This window comes from Brachycentrus maculatus, unplaced genomic scaffold, assembly GCF_059751285.1.
Source record: "Brachycentrus maculatus isolate JH-2025_06_01 unplaced genomic scaffold, ASM5975128v1 h1tg000144l, whole genome shotgun sequence".
Lineage (NCBI taxonomy): Eukaryota > Metazoa > Arthropoda > Insecta > Trichoptera > Brachycentridae > Brachycentrus > Brachycentrus maculatus.
In genome coordinates, this window is record NW_028280897.1 from 3411112 (window position 1) to 3427278 (window position 16167).

General features: G+C 36.4%; 1 protein-coding gene across 1 annotated transcript in view; it reads left to right on the top strand.

The window, feature by feature from the left end:
* Positions 1–16167, top strand: part of LanB2 (laminin subunit gamma-1) — a 56665-nt gene that overhangs the window by 6078 nt on the left and 34420 nt on the right. The window contains exons 2-5 of the mRNA XM_088260869.1: positions 6295–6559; positions 10097–10214; positions 14027–14210; positions 15808–16114. Coding sequence (XP_088116995.1) covers positions 6295–6559; positions 10097–10214; positions 14027–14210; positions 15808–16114 — 874 coding nt within the window. The remainder of the gene's footprint in view (positions 1–6294; positions 6560–10096; positions 10215–14026; positions 14211–15807; positions 16115–16167) is intronic.

Below are 16167 nucleotides of genomic sequence, written 5' to 3' on the forward strand. Positions count from 1 at the left end.
CTCAACCAGTTATGAAATTCTTTTATCTTATTGCTGCAGTAACCCACGTCGATTTGCGATTTTTGTATGATATTATATCGGTTTTTTCAAATATTATGTGAAATACATGTAAAAAAAAATTAAAATTAAAAGATTGTAAAGAATTATAAAAAGATTCCACCGACAAATTTGTATCGCCTTCCCATTGCTGAGGATTGTCAGCCATTTCACTAAATAAGCCAATTAGATTATTTTTTTGTTCAAATATAATATTTACAGTACGCGATGAGTATGCCCAACGAGTAGCAGAAATGTGTGGTATTTTTTTTATTGCAAATTTATCATAATGAGCGGATCTTTTTGTACTGTTGCTAAAAAAATGAACCAAAGCCTGAACAGCAGAAAAAAATGAACCTGTTTCACCAATTCTGCTACAAGACTTGGATAAAACTAGATTTAATATATGGGCATTACACCAAATATAAATAGCCTGAGGACAAAACTCTTTAATTTTTTGTTGCACCCCGTTTCTTACCCCAGACATGACGTTCGCGCCATCGTAGCTTTGCGCGACTAATTTATTTTTGCAGTCATAAATATTTACGTAATGCATGATAATCTCGGCAAGTACATCTGAGGTTCGATTTTCGGATACATCAATAAATCCTAAAAATCGATCATGTATATCATTTCCAGAGAAATATCTAAATATCATACATAATTGTTCTTTATTACTAATATCTGGCGTCTCATCTATAATTACTGATACAAAAGTGGACATTTTTATTTCCGATTTTATTTGATTCCTCATTACTTCCGATACGCTGCAAATAATATCGTTTTGTATTTTATTAGAAAGGTAACTAGGACCCTGTTTGTCGCTTTGCTGCATATGTTTTTCTAAAACAAGATCATATTTAGACAACATTGAAATGAGCTCTAGGAAATTTCCTCTATTAAGTGATGTTTCGGATTCATCGTGTCCCCTAAAAGCGAGTTCTTGCTGAGCTAAATAGCAAACAACATCGACTGACCGCTGAAAAACACTTCGATTATGGTTTACTTTTAAATTATGTCTAGTTACCTCCTCAGATAATTGCCGAGATATGGATGTTTCTATTCTATGTTTACCGAAATTATGGAAACTTATTACAGCGTTCAAATGCTTCTGTGTATTTTGATGTCGTTTTATGGCGTTTGTTAAATTGTTTATATCATCATAACCGGATGAATTCCACACATTTTTGTCATTAGAAAAAAACGCAATACCAACAAAATAATTTATTAATATGAGAGCAACCGGCAATCCATCGAGTTTTGTATACTGACCGATTAAACTTCCTTTTATGCGATTTAACAGTTTGCGATATATTTAAATTGGGAGTAGGTCTTAGAGATGTAATCATTTCTTTTTTTTTAATAAAATTCAAAGCGCTAACCTTTCCATTATGAAGTAACTCTTTTACACACTTCAAATCACTACAAGGAACGACATCGGCCATTTCCGAACTCATTATGACGTATGAATACGTAAGGAAATAATTAGATAATTTCCAATAGTAAATAAATATGTACTAAGTGCAGATTAGGCAAATAATCAATGAATAATAATTGACTCAAATACAAAGGCATAAAAGTCGTTGAGAATAGTTTGACAGATAACCATTATGAAATACGTTCGATACGATTGCAAATTCTGCAGCACGTGTGTGTGGCTAGGTTCAGGCCAATAGAAGCTGGCTTCCGAATTTCATACAAAATGCCATATATGTACCTACTATTTTATGGTTAGAGTTATATTTTTTAAGCAAAAATATAAGACATATTGCCGGAACCAGAAGCCCAAATTGAAGCCAATGAGAGCGAGCGAGATGGCTAATCTTGTATCGCCTGCACCTGCAACAGACAGGGCGAAAGCCGAATGTTTACACTCGGCTATCTCGGGTAGTACGAAAAAGCGCGCGATAATTTAAAAACAGGCATGCATTAATTATGTATTTTTAATCAATTTAAAATTTAATAATTGTTGGAGTTGTTACGCAAGCCGGGCTTTTGGGCTTCTAGGGAAGGTCCGCCACTGGTTTGTAGGTACTCGAAGGCATATCTATAAATAGCTAATGACTTCAGAAATAACGAAGTAAATCCCATTACTTAAGATATATCAGATGTTCCTGCATCTAAACGATAAGTTTTGGGTGAAGTAATTTATCGGTTTGGGAATTACGTTTTGGAAGGCACATAGGTCTATTCCACGATAAAACATCTGCATAGTTCTTCTTCATCTTCTGTATATAGGACTATGCCCTGTCATTCTCCGGTCCGTTCCTGGGAGGCGGAAGACCAGCTATCTCTCCATCGTTTGAGTGGTCTTCCTGGGGGTCTGCTACCTCTCGCTGCTGTCCGCTGCTATCCTCATCCCTCGATCCGAACTCGCTCTTCCAACATGATTTCTCCAGAAATGTCTTTTTTCTCTTCTTCATCGCCCCACATCTTCAACATCGCAGATTTGTCTTATTTTAGAGTTTCTTACTCTGTCGCGAAGTGTTAGGCCTGCAATGGGTATAGTCTTCATTTTGGATGTCCTAAGAAGGCTTTTGTTCTCTTGTTTCTGTGCCGTATGTCATGATCGGTCTTACGCTTATAAATTCTCACCTTACTCTCTTTCAGCGTGTATTTATTTCTCCATACAGCATTTTTCAAGCATCCAGCTACAGCAGTACTTACTCGCTATAGTATAATTCATTACGCGTCCGACTGCGCTGGGAGCCGAACGTCAGTTCACACCGGATTTTTTTAACCAGTTGCCAGTTTATCCCTCACGTAACTAGGGCAAGAAGTTTGTGCTGCATTGATGAAGTCCGAGTGCTGTTCGGGCAAATCGTATTCCAACTTGGTGGTATTTGATTTGCCCGAGCCAAATATACTAATTAAAATTTTTGTTTTTATTGACCAACTAGTTGTCCTGTTTCGAGTTGTTTGGTGACGATTTCCTGCACCGACCAATTTTCTCGCCAAAATTCGACTGTTAAGTAGTTTTAAAGAACATGTATGGGATTTTTGTTGTTGGTTTTAGAATATATATATTGAAACCTCAATTACCTCTCAATAACTGTCTCGAAATGCAATCTCTCAGATGAATGTGCAGTAAAATGAAGAACTATAGATATTCAAATGGTGAAATAAGGAAAAAATGCAAGGCCGAGCATTACCGATGAAATTAAGAAATTTGTATTGAGATGACGACTTCCGTGTTCAACGCGTTGCTGTAATGTTTGTAAGGACGCTGGAGCCGTGTTCGACGCACAGAACGTGTTGATAATTAAAATAAATAACAATAAGAAGAAAATTTTATAAACAAAATTGAAAAACAGCTAGTGAGGGTTAAGAATATGTAGAAAAGATTCTACGGAACGGTTCTCCACTGACATCTCGCGGAGCACCAAGTAATTTCAAGCTATCTAATACAAAAATCTCAGCGAGACAGCGTAATTTCTTTTTACAATGTTAGTCTGTCAGACCTATAACAGTGCTAAGGGTTAAAGAAAATTTATATATTAATTTTAAATCAAACACAGTTTTTTTGAGTCTACTAAGTTGTATTTTATTAACAAAACACGTAAAAAAATTATATTGTGACAATTGTTTCGCCTTGATAGGGCATTATCAAACGAATGTTTGATAATGCCCTAACAAGGCGAAACAATTGAGAAAAGTCTATTAAGTAGGTCACCAGACCGCGTTTTATTCGCCTTGGAGACTTTTGCCTCAAGAATAGGTCTCCCAGTTAAGAAGTTAAGGAATTAGGTTATCTTTATTCCTTATGTAACTAAAATTTAAAGCCCGCCAACTCATTTCCATAGCTTCATTTGTTTAAGAGACATATTTTTTCTTCTATAAAACACACACACATATATATATATATATATATATATATATATATATATATATATATATATATATATATATATATATATATATATATGTGTATATATATATATATATATATATATATATATATATATATATATATATATGTGTATATATATATATATATATATATATATATATATATATATATATATATATATATATATATATATATATATACATAGTCTGATCTATACAATATGGTATGTACTACTACTACTACTACTACCATCACGCCGTTTCTCCGCAGGGGTAGGCAGAGAGGATGGAACGCCACACTCCTCTGTCCTGTTATACATTCCTCGCTCCTTCACATCCATACATATCGTCATACATGCCCTCCGAATACGCAAAATTTTTACACCGCCAGATTTTAGGTTCCGATTGACTTGATCGTGCCAAGTCTTTTGTACAATATATGTATGTCTTCCGAAATTTGAGTAGTGTGGTCTTCAATTATGGGTAGAATGGTTAATGTTAACTAACTAACTAACTAACCATCACGCCGCTTACCCGCAGGGGTAGGCAGATAGAGTCGAACGCCACACCACTCTGTCTTTGCAAACATTCTTGGCCTCTTCTACATTCGTGCATCTCCTCATACATAACCGACGATTATTACGACTCCTGACCCGGCCGCTTTCAAGTATTCGACATACCTGATTGTGCCTTAATGTTACACGTCTATAAAGTGATGAACCAGCATATGACGAGTCTTAAGCCCTGTAAATACCGATACTTCCATATAGTTCCACATCGATGTATGTTGAGATGTCAAAATGTATAAGGAGAGTGTTATATTAAAATCCCACAAAGTTAATAATGCTTTTGTAATACAAAATAAACTAATTTTTGACCCATTTTATCGCCACTGGAACAACGATAATGTTATCAAAAGTAACTGTTTTTTGTATAATTTGACGAACTTTTATAGCGGCATCTATACGTACAAACGGATGTAATCGTAAGATAAAAAGGTCACACAGTTTTTGATATTCATGTATACGTATACTATGAATGAAGGATTTAGTTTCCTATAGCAACCTTCAATTCTTTTACAACATTTTGAGTGTGTCCAAATACTTGTTCACAAAATCTGGATTATCTCCAATTACAGCAGTTATTTTCATATTATTAATAATAATATGAAAATAACTCCTGTAATTGGAGATAATCCAGATTTTGTGAACAAGTATTTGGACAACCTCAAAATGTTGTAAATAAATTGTCTGGTCAAATTATAAGCTTAATAATAAAAATGAAAATGGTATTTTCTGGCGTTTCTCATGTGTGTGATTATAATCCAGGATTCGGATCTCACATACTAATATAAGAGTTTCTGCTTAACAAAAAGCTTCTTTACATCTCACCAATAGATGTCTCTAGTGAAGTTCTATTGATTCAAGAACAAGGTTTCTAAATTGGTTCATATATACAGAACTTCCAAGAATTTGAGTAGTGTGGTTGTCAATAATGGGTAGAATTGGTGAATGTTACACCTGTGTAAAGTGATCACTTAAACCAGCCTATGACGGTCGTCAGCCCCGTAAATGCCCAGAATTCCATATTCTTCTTCAACTTTGATGAGATGTCAAAAATAACCTTCAATTCTATTCACAATATTTTAAGTGTGTCTAAATCTTTGTTCATGAATCTAGTTTTTTTTACACTTAGAATTTATATTTATTTGCATTGATATCATATATGTATAGTAGAATACCTCCGCCTCCGTGTTATAATGGTTAGCGTGTTTAGCTACCATGCTGGAGATCCCAGGTTCGATTCCCAGGACGGGGTGAAAATAAATATTAGTGACTACACTATAATATTTATTTAATACGAGGGAATTATATATTCTTTAATTTTCACCGAATTCATATTATTTTTGACATCTCATCAAAGATGAAGAAGAATATGGAAGTCTGGGCATTTACGGGGTTGACACAGAATTCTGCTGGAATTTAGTTAAATACTTCTGTACATAATACATTATTAGTTAATAACACATAATTAATTATTTTTTGTAAGCCTTCGTGGTGTAATGGTTGGCGTGTTTAGCTACCGTGCGGAGTGGAGGTCCTGGGTTTGATTTCCGGAGGGGGTGAAATAAATATCGGTGATTTTACACTCTTATTTTTATTTAATATTATCCTATACTGGTCCCTGAAGCGCAAGAGAGATAACCTTGACTTCATGTCAGTAACATTCGAGATAACACTGCGTCAATACGATGCAGTGCACTATGCACGGTTGGCTGCTGATAAGCGTTAGAAGAAGAAGAACAAGAAGAAGAGGAAGAATACTTCATAAGTCACCTTTCTGTAACTAAAAAGAGTTTTTTTTTCAATATTAATTCAGGATGCTAATTTGAGTTTTTTTCTTTCTCAGAGATGTATACCTGAATTCGAAAATGCTGCGTTTGGGGTCATGATGGAAGCTACCAACACGTGCGGGGATTCAGGGGACATTCGGTACTGCATCCAGACGGGCACATCCACCCGGAAGTCCTGCGACACGTGCACGCGGGGACAGTTCCAGAGCTACTTCCTGACGGACCTTCACCACGAACAGGAAAACCAGACCTGGTGGCAATCCGAGACCATGAACGAAGGAGTTCAGTACCCTAGCCAAGTCAACCTGACCCTCAACTTAGGTGAGATAATCAACAGATTCAACAACATTTTACTTCTTCTGCTTAGTGTAGACCATGGGTGGCCAACCTTTTCAGCAGCCGGGCCAAATTTTCGAAATGAGATTTCCTACCGGGCCGTAACACATTTTTTTTTATTAATTCAAAGCAAACGAGAAATATGTATATTTATTGTTTTTTTTTTAAGATAAGAGTTAGGTAATATTCAAAAAAAATATACATATATACTAAATAAAATATATTTTAGTGAGAAGTCTGATTTTGTTCGGCAGAACTAAGTGCATCAATGTTGATAACGATTGATCTTGTTGCTTCATGCAAACAGTTTTCCAAATGCTTCAAATCAAACAATTTTGGCACGGGACGTGATTGTTAACACGAATATTGGTATATGGAAGAAATTGTCACGATAGTTAGATACTTCATATATGGGATATGATAGAAACTTCGCACGGTAGAATGTTCTTTTGGTGGTTTTAAGTACACTTAAAGAAAAAATGTCTGATATGCTCCGCGGGCCGCAAGAATACACCCAGCGGGCCGCATGCGGCCCGCGGGCCGCGGGTTGGCCACCCTTGGTGTAGACCTTGTGGTCGGGAACAAAATGCCAAACCCTCTTCTAGTGGAACGGAAGGTTTGCTGACGACAGACAACAGTCCGCCTTCTCCTGAGGAGTGCAACGTGGTTTCCTCCCAGCAATGAGCAAATGCTGACAAGTTCCTGATTGGTCCACTCTAGATTTTCTCTCCAGTTCCCAACACAGATTTAAAAAAAATCAGTTTGAAGAAACCAAAATCCACTTAATGATCTATAAACTTTGTAATAATAAGTACTCAGAACAAATAATAAATGCAATTCCCATCTAAAAAAACAAAACCAAAAAAAAAACCCTCTGGTCTGTTTTAAAGAGGGATTAGCTTCCTGCGATGACGATTTCCAGCTGTCAATCCATCTCTTTGGTGGTCTACCTTGTGTGGGAGTCTGGATGGTTCTATTCTCCTCATATGCGCGTACCAATTCCTTCATGTATGCCCCACATAACGTCGTCTTGGATCTCGCATCTCTTATCCTGGTGTTCCTTATTCTATCTCGTAGACTCTTGCCAGATCTCCTCAGTCTTCATTTCTGACACTCAGCGCGTTTTTTTACCTTTTTTCCATTTCAACCCTAAATACGAGATTTCCATTCGCAGTTTGAACTGCACGAAATATGTACAGGACACTCGCGATTGTACGTGGTGGATTGTCAACAGTAGTTAGTATCAACTTGCATGCCCCGCTGACAGTGACAGGGACTATGAAAGCATTAGTAATCATTTGATCGTGTAAAACTTATTTTTATGATTAAAAATAAATATCTTTTTTTTTCCCTTATCTCTATCTACTCTTATATCCTTTACTTGTTATTAATATGTATTAGTGATTCAAAATACGAGTGGATGCCTATGAAAAGAAAAAAAAGAGAATGAACGTAGAAATAAACAACGTTTGCTATACATTAGGTATTCTATGCAAAGATCATGGTTGTGTGATGGCTGTTAGAAAAAAAAAATTACAAAACACTCATTATGATTTCACCATTGCCTCATAATTGGACGAAATTGAGCTTTATTTATAACTGAAAGCTAATTATCTAAAGTTATTTAAAACATAAGCTATTGTATTATAATACACATTTAGATGTTAAATGGTCGCCAAATTTACTGCCCCGATTGCGAGCTGATAACCAATCGAAGCGTGAGATGTCTGTCAACCAATACGTCTGGAATACACAGCTCTTTTAGATACTCTGGAGCTATATTATGTATTGATTTACACATGAGTAGACACAGTTTATACTCATTCGGGAAAGCGTAATCATTACAGGTTGAATACACAGTCTCTTAAAATCTTCTTCTTGTCTAAGCTTCTGTTCTCCAATCCTGGATATAGGCCTCTTCACTCTTCCGTATCCTTCCATTTCTCATATATATATATATATATATACATACATATATATTTATATATATATATATATATATATATATATATATATATAAATGTATATATATATATATATATATATATATATATATATATATATATATATATACATATATATACATATATATATATATATATATATACATAAATATTTATATATAAATATATTATATTTTGAATGCGAATAAAAACTTAGATTTAGCGAATATTCACACAATGCGAATGCGAGCATATTTGCAATATTTGTCACATTATGTGTCTCTAAAGCGAACTTATCAAACATATGCATGCCTATGCTACACATACAAATCTCAAGACATGTGTTGAATATTTTGAAGACCCAAACAGCACATGGTCTGCGTTTCATAGCTTCAGCACCCGGAACCATTTGGGACTTAAGTTCTTAGAATTTACATTTCTTAGTCCGAGACCGTCTGGTCTATTATATTGAAGGAACCGTCACATTTAAAAAAAAATATTTCAAGGATAATATTTATCAGACGTATGTGCGGCAAATCGATGTACGATGTGTGAAAAAAGGAAGGATCGATGACTATTGCTTGCCAGTTTGTGTTGAGCATCTGTAGTTCTCAAAACTAGTCGTGTTTAGATTATTAAACTCAAAAAGAGATCTAATTTGTATTTTGAGTTTATTAATGTAAACACGTCTAGTTTCGCGAACTAAATAAAATTATTATTGCGTTTTTAATTTATTTTTCGACTGATTTTATGTTTTGATTTGATGAGATAAAGCGTATTGAAAAAATGTATGGAAGTGAAACATGGAGTTGGCAAAAGAAGGATTAAAGTAGACTGAATGCAGTCGAAATGCGATCTCTCAGAAAAATGTGCGACAAAACGATGTATTGATAGATGTTCGAATAGTGAAATAAGGAAGGAATGCAAAGCTGAGAAAAGCATTATCGATAAAATTAAGAACGGTGTGTTGAGATGGTTTGGACATGTAGAACGAATGAGTGAGGAAAGAACGGTAAAACAAATTTATGAGGCGAATGTAATTGAAAAAAGGAGCAGAGGAAGACGGAGAAAAACTTGACACGATCAAGTATGCCAAATACTTGAAAGCGGTCAGGTTAGGAGTCGAAACAAACGGCGGGTATGTATGAGGAGATGCATGAACGTGGAAGAGGCGAATAATGTTTACAAGGACAGAGTCTTGTGGCGTTCTATTCTCTCTGCCTACCCCTGCGGGGAAGCGGCGTGATGGTTAGTTAGTTAGTTAGTTAGAGATAAAGCGTCCGTTATTTTTGAGAATTTATAAATATTCTTCTTCTTCTTCCGTGCGTATCATGTCAGGTTTCCCTGACGTCGACTATCACTTAAGAGTAATTGTTCTTGCCTCGACGGCTCTGATCCCCGTCCAATCTCGTATATTCCGTAGCCGGGAGATCTGCCTTCTGTCTTCACCTCGTCGACCTTCTATTAGGTGCAATATCTCGTACTTGTCTCCTCTCAGCACACGCCCCAGATAGGACACCTTCCGGACCTTGATGTCAGTCTCGCAGTTCTTTTTGTAAACATAATTTATTTATTTCAGGAAAGGCTTTCGACATAACTTACGTGAGAATAGTATTCTATTCACCGCGGCCAGAGAGCTTTGCGATATACAAAAGGACAAAGGAAGAAGACAATTGGGAGCCCTATCAGTATTACAGGTAAAATGAAACTTTAAATACTATATAACACTTGCGATTTTCCTAATTGAAACTATATTCATTTTATGATTGACGTAGAAAATCATAATGCATGGCTGTAAAATGAACTGTAATTGATTTTGTCCATTGATTTTAAACCTTTAGCTACCAGGACCAGAATTATGCTAGAAATACCGCGATTTAAAAATAAATTATTCATTTCTTGAATGTTTTCGCAGATATTTTGTGGCACATTTTATAAACTTTATAACATTAAACAACTTTGTTTTAACCACTTTTTTTTTATCATTAGTACACTTTAACCTACCAGTTTCGACAAGAACCTTATCATCAGGGTTTATGAAATTCTAAAACATTAAAAACATTAAAATACCCATAGTTAATTATATTCCCTTACCAAAACTTCCACACACCCCGTAAAAAATCCAATTTTTTTTAGGATTTTTTACGGAGTGTTTGGAAGTTTTTGGTACGGGAATATAATTTTGAGTATTTTAATGTTTTAGAATTAAATAAACCCTGATGATGACAAGGTTCTTGTCGAAACTGGTAGGTTAAAGTGTACTAATAATAAAAAAGTGCTTAAAACAAAGTTTCTTGAATGTTTTCCGCAGATACTTTGTGACACATTTTATAACCTTTATAAAAATTAAATAACTTTGTTATAACCAATTTTTCATTAATACAATTTAATCTACCGGTTTCAACAAGAACCTTGTCATCATGTTTTTGAATTAATATAAAAATCTGATGATGACACGGTTCTTGTTGAAACCGGTAGGTTTAATTGTATTAATAAAAAAGTGGTTATAACAAAGTTATTTCATTTTATAAAACAAAGTTGTTATTAATTTTTTTATTTAAAGTTTATAAATTATTCAAATGCGTTCGATATTGTATGTACAGTGGAACCTCTCATAACGAGCAAAATTCGTTCCAGAATCTTATTGGTTGAGCGACATATTCGTTATGCAAAACATTTTAAATTTTGACTGGCGCGGAAGTCCCGGCTCACAAGTGAATATCGCGATAAAGGACTTGCTTTTTCTCTAAAACTTATGCGGAATTTCGCTCGTTAAGGGAGCAATATTTCCATTTCTTTTTCGCTCGTTTTGCGAATAACTCGTTATAAGAGGTTGCACTGTATATATTAACACTCTGTGACATGGTTGAAAAAAAACTGTTTTCAAACTAAATGTATGCAACGTTATAAAAAATCGGCTAACAAATAAATGCTGATCGTTCAAGGTCCACCTCCTTTTTGCGACGTGCACATAACACTGCAAACCAAACGAGTTGCCGACCTGATTATTGATATCCGGTGTTGAAAGGAATAGAGCAGGGGTGTGTGTCATTAAGTTGTTTTTTTATGGTTATGCAATATATGTACATATTATATTTGTTTAGATTTGTTGCATGTTATTGGTTAACTCTGACACGTAAAAATGTGTTGAAAATGCCATAACTAGGCGAAACAATTGTCAAAATATTCATTTTTATGCGTTTAAAAAAAATACAACTTAGTAGACTCAAAAAACAGTGTTTGATTTAAAAATTAACATTTAAAATAAAAATGTATTCATTTGAAGAATATCACAGCTTTAGACAACTCGCGGACAAAATTGGTTTAGTGCACTTTGTTTATATCGTTTCTCTTTAAGTATTTTTGAAACGTATCTTTTTGTTATATTGCAACTAATTGGGAGATGTAAATGATCATTTAATTATAAATATCGATTTATAACTTATTAAAAAAAACACTTAAGAATAAACAAATGCACTGCCCACCCTTAAGAATCCCTAACAAACTGTCTAAAATGTACCTGATACATTTATAAATGATGACGTCAGATCCGACGGATCTGGCATTTCTCGCTAGACTACCGAAAGCCGGATTTTGGTAACCAAAAGGTTAAATTACAAAGTTACATTTTGATCATCCAAATTTTATATTTTTATGTGCTTTCCATTATACAATTAATTCATTGCTGATGTACTTGTTTTTATATTTATAATAAAATTACTAATATTACTAACATTTTTGTAAAAAAAATTAATAAGTAACATTCATTTACTTGAAGTAAAACTTTTAGGACGCGATTCGATAATCGATCATTAGACGAGGATTGAGAGTTAAATTTCAGGGGCGCGTCACGTTTATTAGGTACTGTTCGTTACATGAGAGAGAAGAAAGATTTAACTTAGAGAGAAGGAGAAAGAGAGCTATACATTCCGACGCAACGGGAGTAGAGCAAAAGAGTTTATAGTTTGTGCCTTCGCACATGCCTTCTACAATCGTAAGAAGCAGGCTCGTTGTCTTATATTATGTCCTATACCAGGGTTTCCCAAAGTGTGCGCCGCGGCGCCCTGGTGCGCCGTAGAAAGACAAGAGGGGCGCCGCGAGTCGATCCTCTTATCATTATCCGAAAACACAAATATTCACGGGTACCTATAAAGCAACAATTTCTATTTTGAGAGCTAGCATATTTCTACCCAACTTATTGTAATCAACTATTATTGTAGGAAGGTACCCATTTCTTTCGACTATAATATATATACATATGTATTTGGTCACATTATCTATTCCAAATAGCTTACTAAAGTAGGGCGCCATGACTAAATACTAAACTTGGAAGTGCGCCGCGGGCTGAAAAAGATTGGGAACCCCTGGCCTATACATTTGGCTCGCTGTTGTGTTTTTAGTAAGCATCTAGACTCCCCAGCCCTGCTCAGTACATGTTCCGACCGATGGATCCCCAGCGTGCGCCTGTAGCAGCACATCCTCCAGCCGACCCCGTTCTGTCTGCCCGATAGTCCGCGTTTCGCTTCCACACAACAGTATGGTGATGCCAGCATCACCGCTTCCGTTGTCGTCCCCACTTAAGATATCTTCCGTCTTGCATGAGACGCCAAGACAATATTGGGCTCACCGTGTCGGTCCATTGCGCTGGGCCAAATAAGAGTTGGATTCATGTACTACGCTACGTGTCCGCGCCCTTCCTATCGACTTATGATACATAGGTACATCGTTGCGTTGTTCATACCAGCGAAAATTAAACAATCATAATAATAATGTTGAATAACTTACATTTTCGTAAAATACTACATAAATTGGGCTTCACTGTAATTTGATTGGCGAATAGGGCTTGCGATAAACAAATGCGCATCGACTAACAAATTTAATATTACAATGAAGGGTTTAGAGTTTAATTTTATAACATGCGTCAAATCAGGTATATAAATTAAGCCTTAGTGTTTTTGTACATTTTTGCTTTATTGGCCGTATTTGCCTATATTTCTTGAATGTTTTTGCAGATACTTTGTGGCATATTTTATAAAACTTTATAAAATAAAACTAAAACGTTGTTTTTAATCACTTTTATTTTTTGTACTTTTCTCCAACGGGAAAAATTATCAAAAGTTTAAGTGGTTGAAAAAGATGTCATAGCTTTATTTTATAAGGTTGTACGAATTTGTGTTTTTATTTATACAATGAGCGGCAGTATATTTCGGTTGTATGGTCTGTGTTAGCTCTTCTCTAGCCTTCTAGATTCTTAAAAATCCACTGCTGGATATAGATCTCTTCTACATCTTTCCATTTCCTTCGGTCGGTTGCTGCTTGCAGCCAGTTTCTACCACCCACAGCGGCTACGTCATCGGACCATTTATTTAGGGTCTTCCGACGCCTATTTTATTCTCCCAAGGACTCAACATTTTTGGGGTCCATCTTGTGGGCTTATCTCACCAATTGACACACCTCGCTTGTCGCCAATCGTTGGGACGGGTGCCTGTACATTGATCTTCTCTTCTAGCGCGACCTGCCGCGAGACTTACGTCCTTCCGGATAGCACGAGTGCGCCCCGCGGGGCCGAGACGCGTGCCCTATGCACCAGCGAGTACTCGGACATCTCTCCCCTCCGCGGAGGCAACGTGGCCTTCTCCACTCTCGAGGGAAGGCCGTCGGCCTACAGCTTTGACACCAGCTCCGAACTGCAGGTAAGAATCAAAACCTCAATTGGTATAATATTACGAGAGCTCCCGCCATATTCCCAGGTCTGATATAGAAACTCTTGGTTTCCATTCGAATCCATCCATGAAAGCAAAAGCTTTTATTTTTTTGTATCTTATTTTAATCAATCGTACAAAGTTTTCCGCAAAGAATAACCCGCAAAGCTTTAATTTTTTAAAGACTTGTCTGTAGACAGGATAGTAAGCATAGGGAAGGCAAATGTGAAAAATACGTCACAAACACCCAGACCAATTGAAAAGAAATCTTTCTTGAATTTATACTGTAATTGGCGGGAATTGAACCCGCGCCGCCAGTTTTGCAGTCCACTCAACTACGCCACGGCTGTCTGTAAATGACTACTAATGTTTTCAAAGTCCCTATCATTGTCAGCGGGGCATGTAAGTTAAAACTAATTAGTGTACGATCCATGTTCTAATACCCAGGGTGATATCGGTAGGAAAGTTGGTAACCCTTGGGGACCCCAGGCCCATAAGTAAACCACCCTCACTGATAGGTCAATCTCCCGCGCTCTATACCCACCCTCAAACCCCTAAGTCCTAAGGAAGAATACCAAACAACCTATGCAACTGTTACATACAAATTCACTTTCTTTTATCGAATAATTGTGGAGGTCATCACCCAAAAGTTACATTTCCAATATTGGACAAAAAATCTTTTAAATGCAAATCTGTTCTGTTTATTGTATTCTATCGACATCTAAGTTGCGACAAAACATGACCAATCCTGTGTCAAACCAATATGAAATCATTGAATCGTACTAAAACGTAATAATTTTACAAGCTAGAATTCCTGATTACTTAAAATCATTTATAATGGGAATGTAACGTTTTGGTGAGGACCTCCACAATTATCGATCATCTAAGAAGTATAAGTACAAGGGTGGCCAACCCGCGGCCCGCGGGTGTCTGCATGTGGCCCGCGGAACATTTCACACATTTTTTCTTTAAATGTATATAAAACCACCAAAAGAACATTCCATCGTGCGTAGTTCGGATCATATCCCATGTATAGAACTATCATATTACATGATATGACAATTTCTTCTATGGTATATTCGTGTTAACAAACATTTTGCGATCTACTTTTAAATACTCATTGATAAAAAAGAATACAAGCTGCTATAACTGAGTGCTAGAGCGACGCAAAGTCAAAATTCTATGTAAAAGCTAGTTATACAGTAGCCATGAATGAAGCATATTAAATCTCAAATGAGAACAAGAATCACTGATGAGCATTTGGAAAATTATTTGGGTGTAGCAACAACATCAATTGTAAACGTATCAACATTGATGCACTCAGTTCTTACAAACAAAATCAGATGTCTCACAAATAAAAAAAATAAAAAAATTGTATTGCCTCTCTCTTATTATTATTAAAAACTCTTATCTCATTAATACGTTATATCTTCTTTAAAAAAACAATATATTTCATGTTTGCCTTGAACAATAAAAAAATTGTTTTACGGCCCGGTAAGAAATGTGATTTCTAAAATCTGGCCCGACTGCTGAAAATGTTGGCCACCCATGTATAAGTATAAACAACTAACAACTTTGTAACATTTAGGTGTGGGTAACGGCGACCGACATCCGAATCACCCTGGACCGTCTGAACACGTTCGGAGACGAGGTGTTCGGCGACCAGCAGGTGCTGCAGTCGTACTGGTACGCCATCGCCGACGTGGCGGTCGGCGCCCGCTGCAAGTGCAACGGGCACGCCTCCAAGTGCGACTTCGTGTACGAGAACGGCTCGCGCCGGCGGGTCTGCCAGTGCGAGCACAACACGGCGGGGCCGGACTGCGACCGCTGCAAAGAGCTCTTCAACGACGCGCCCTGGGGGCGGGCCACCCAGCACCATGTGCACGAGTGCAAGGGTGAGTGACACTTAATTTAGGATATTGTACAGACAGCAGAAGGGGAGGAAGAC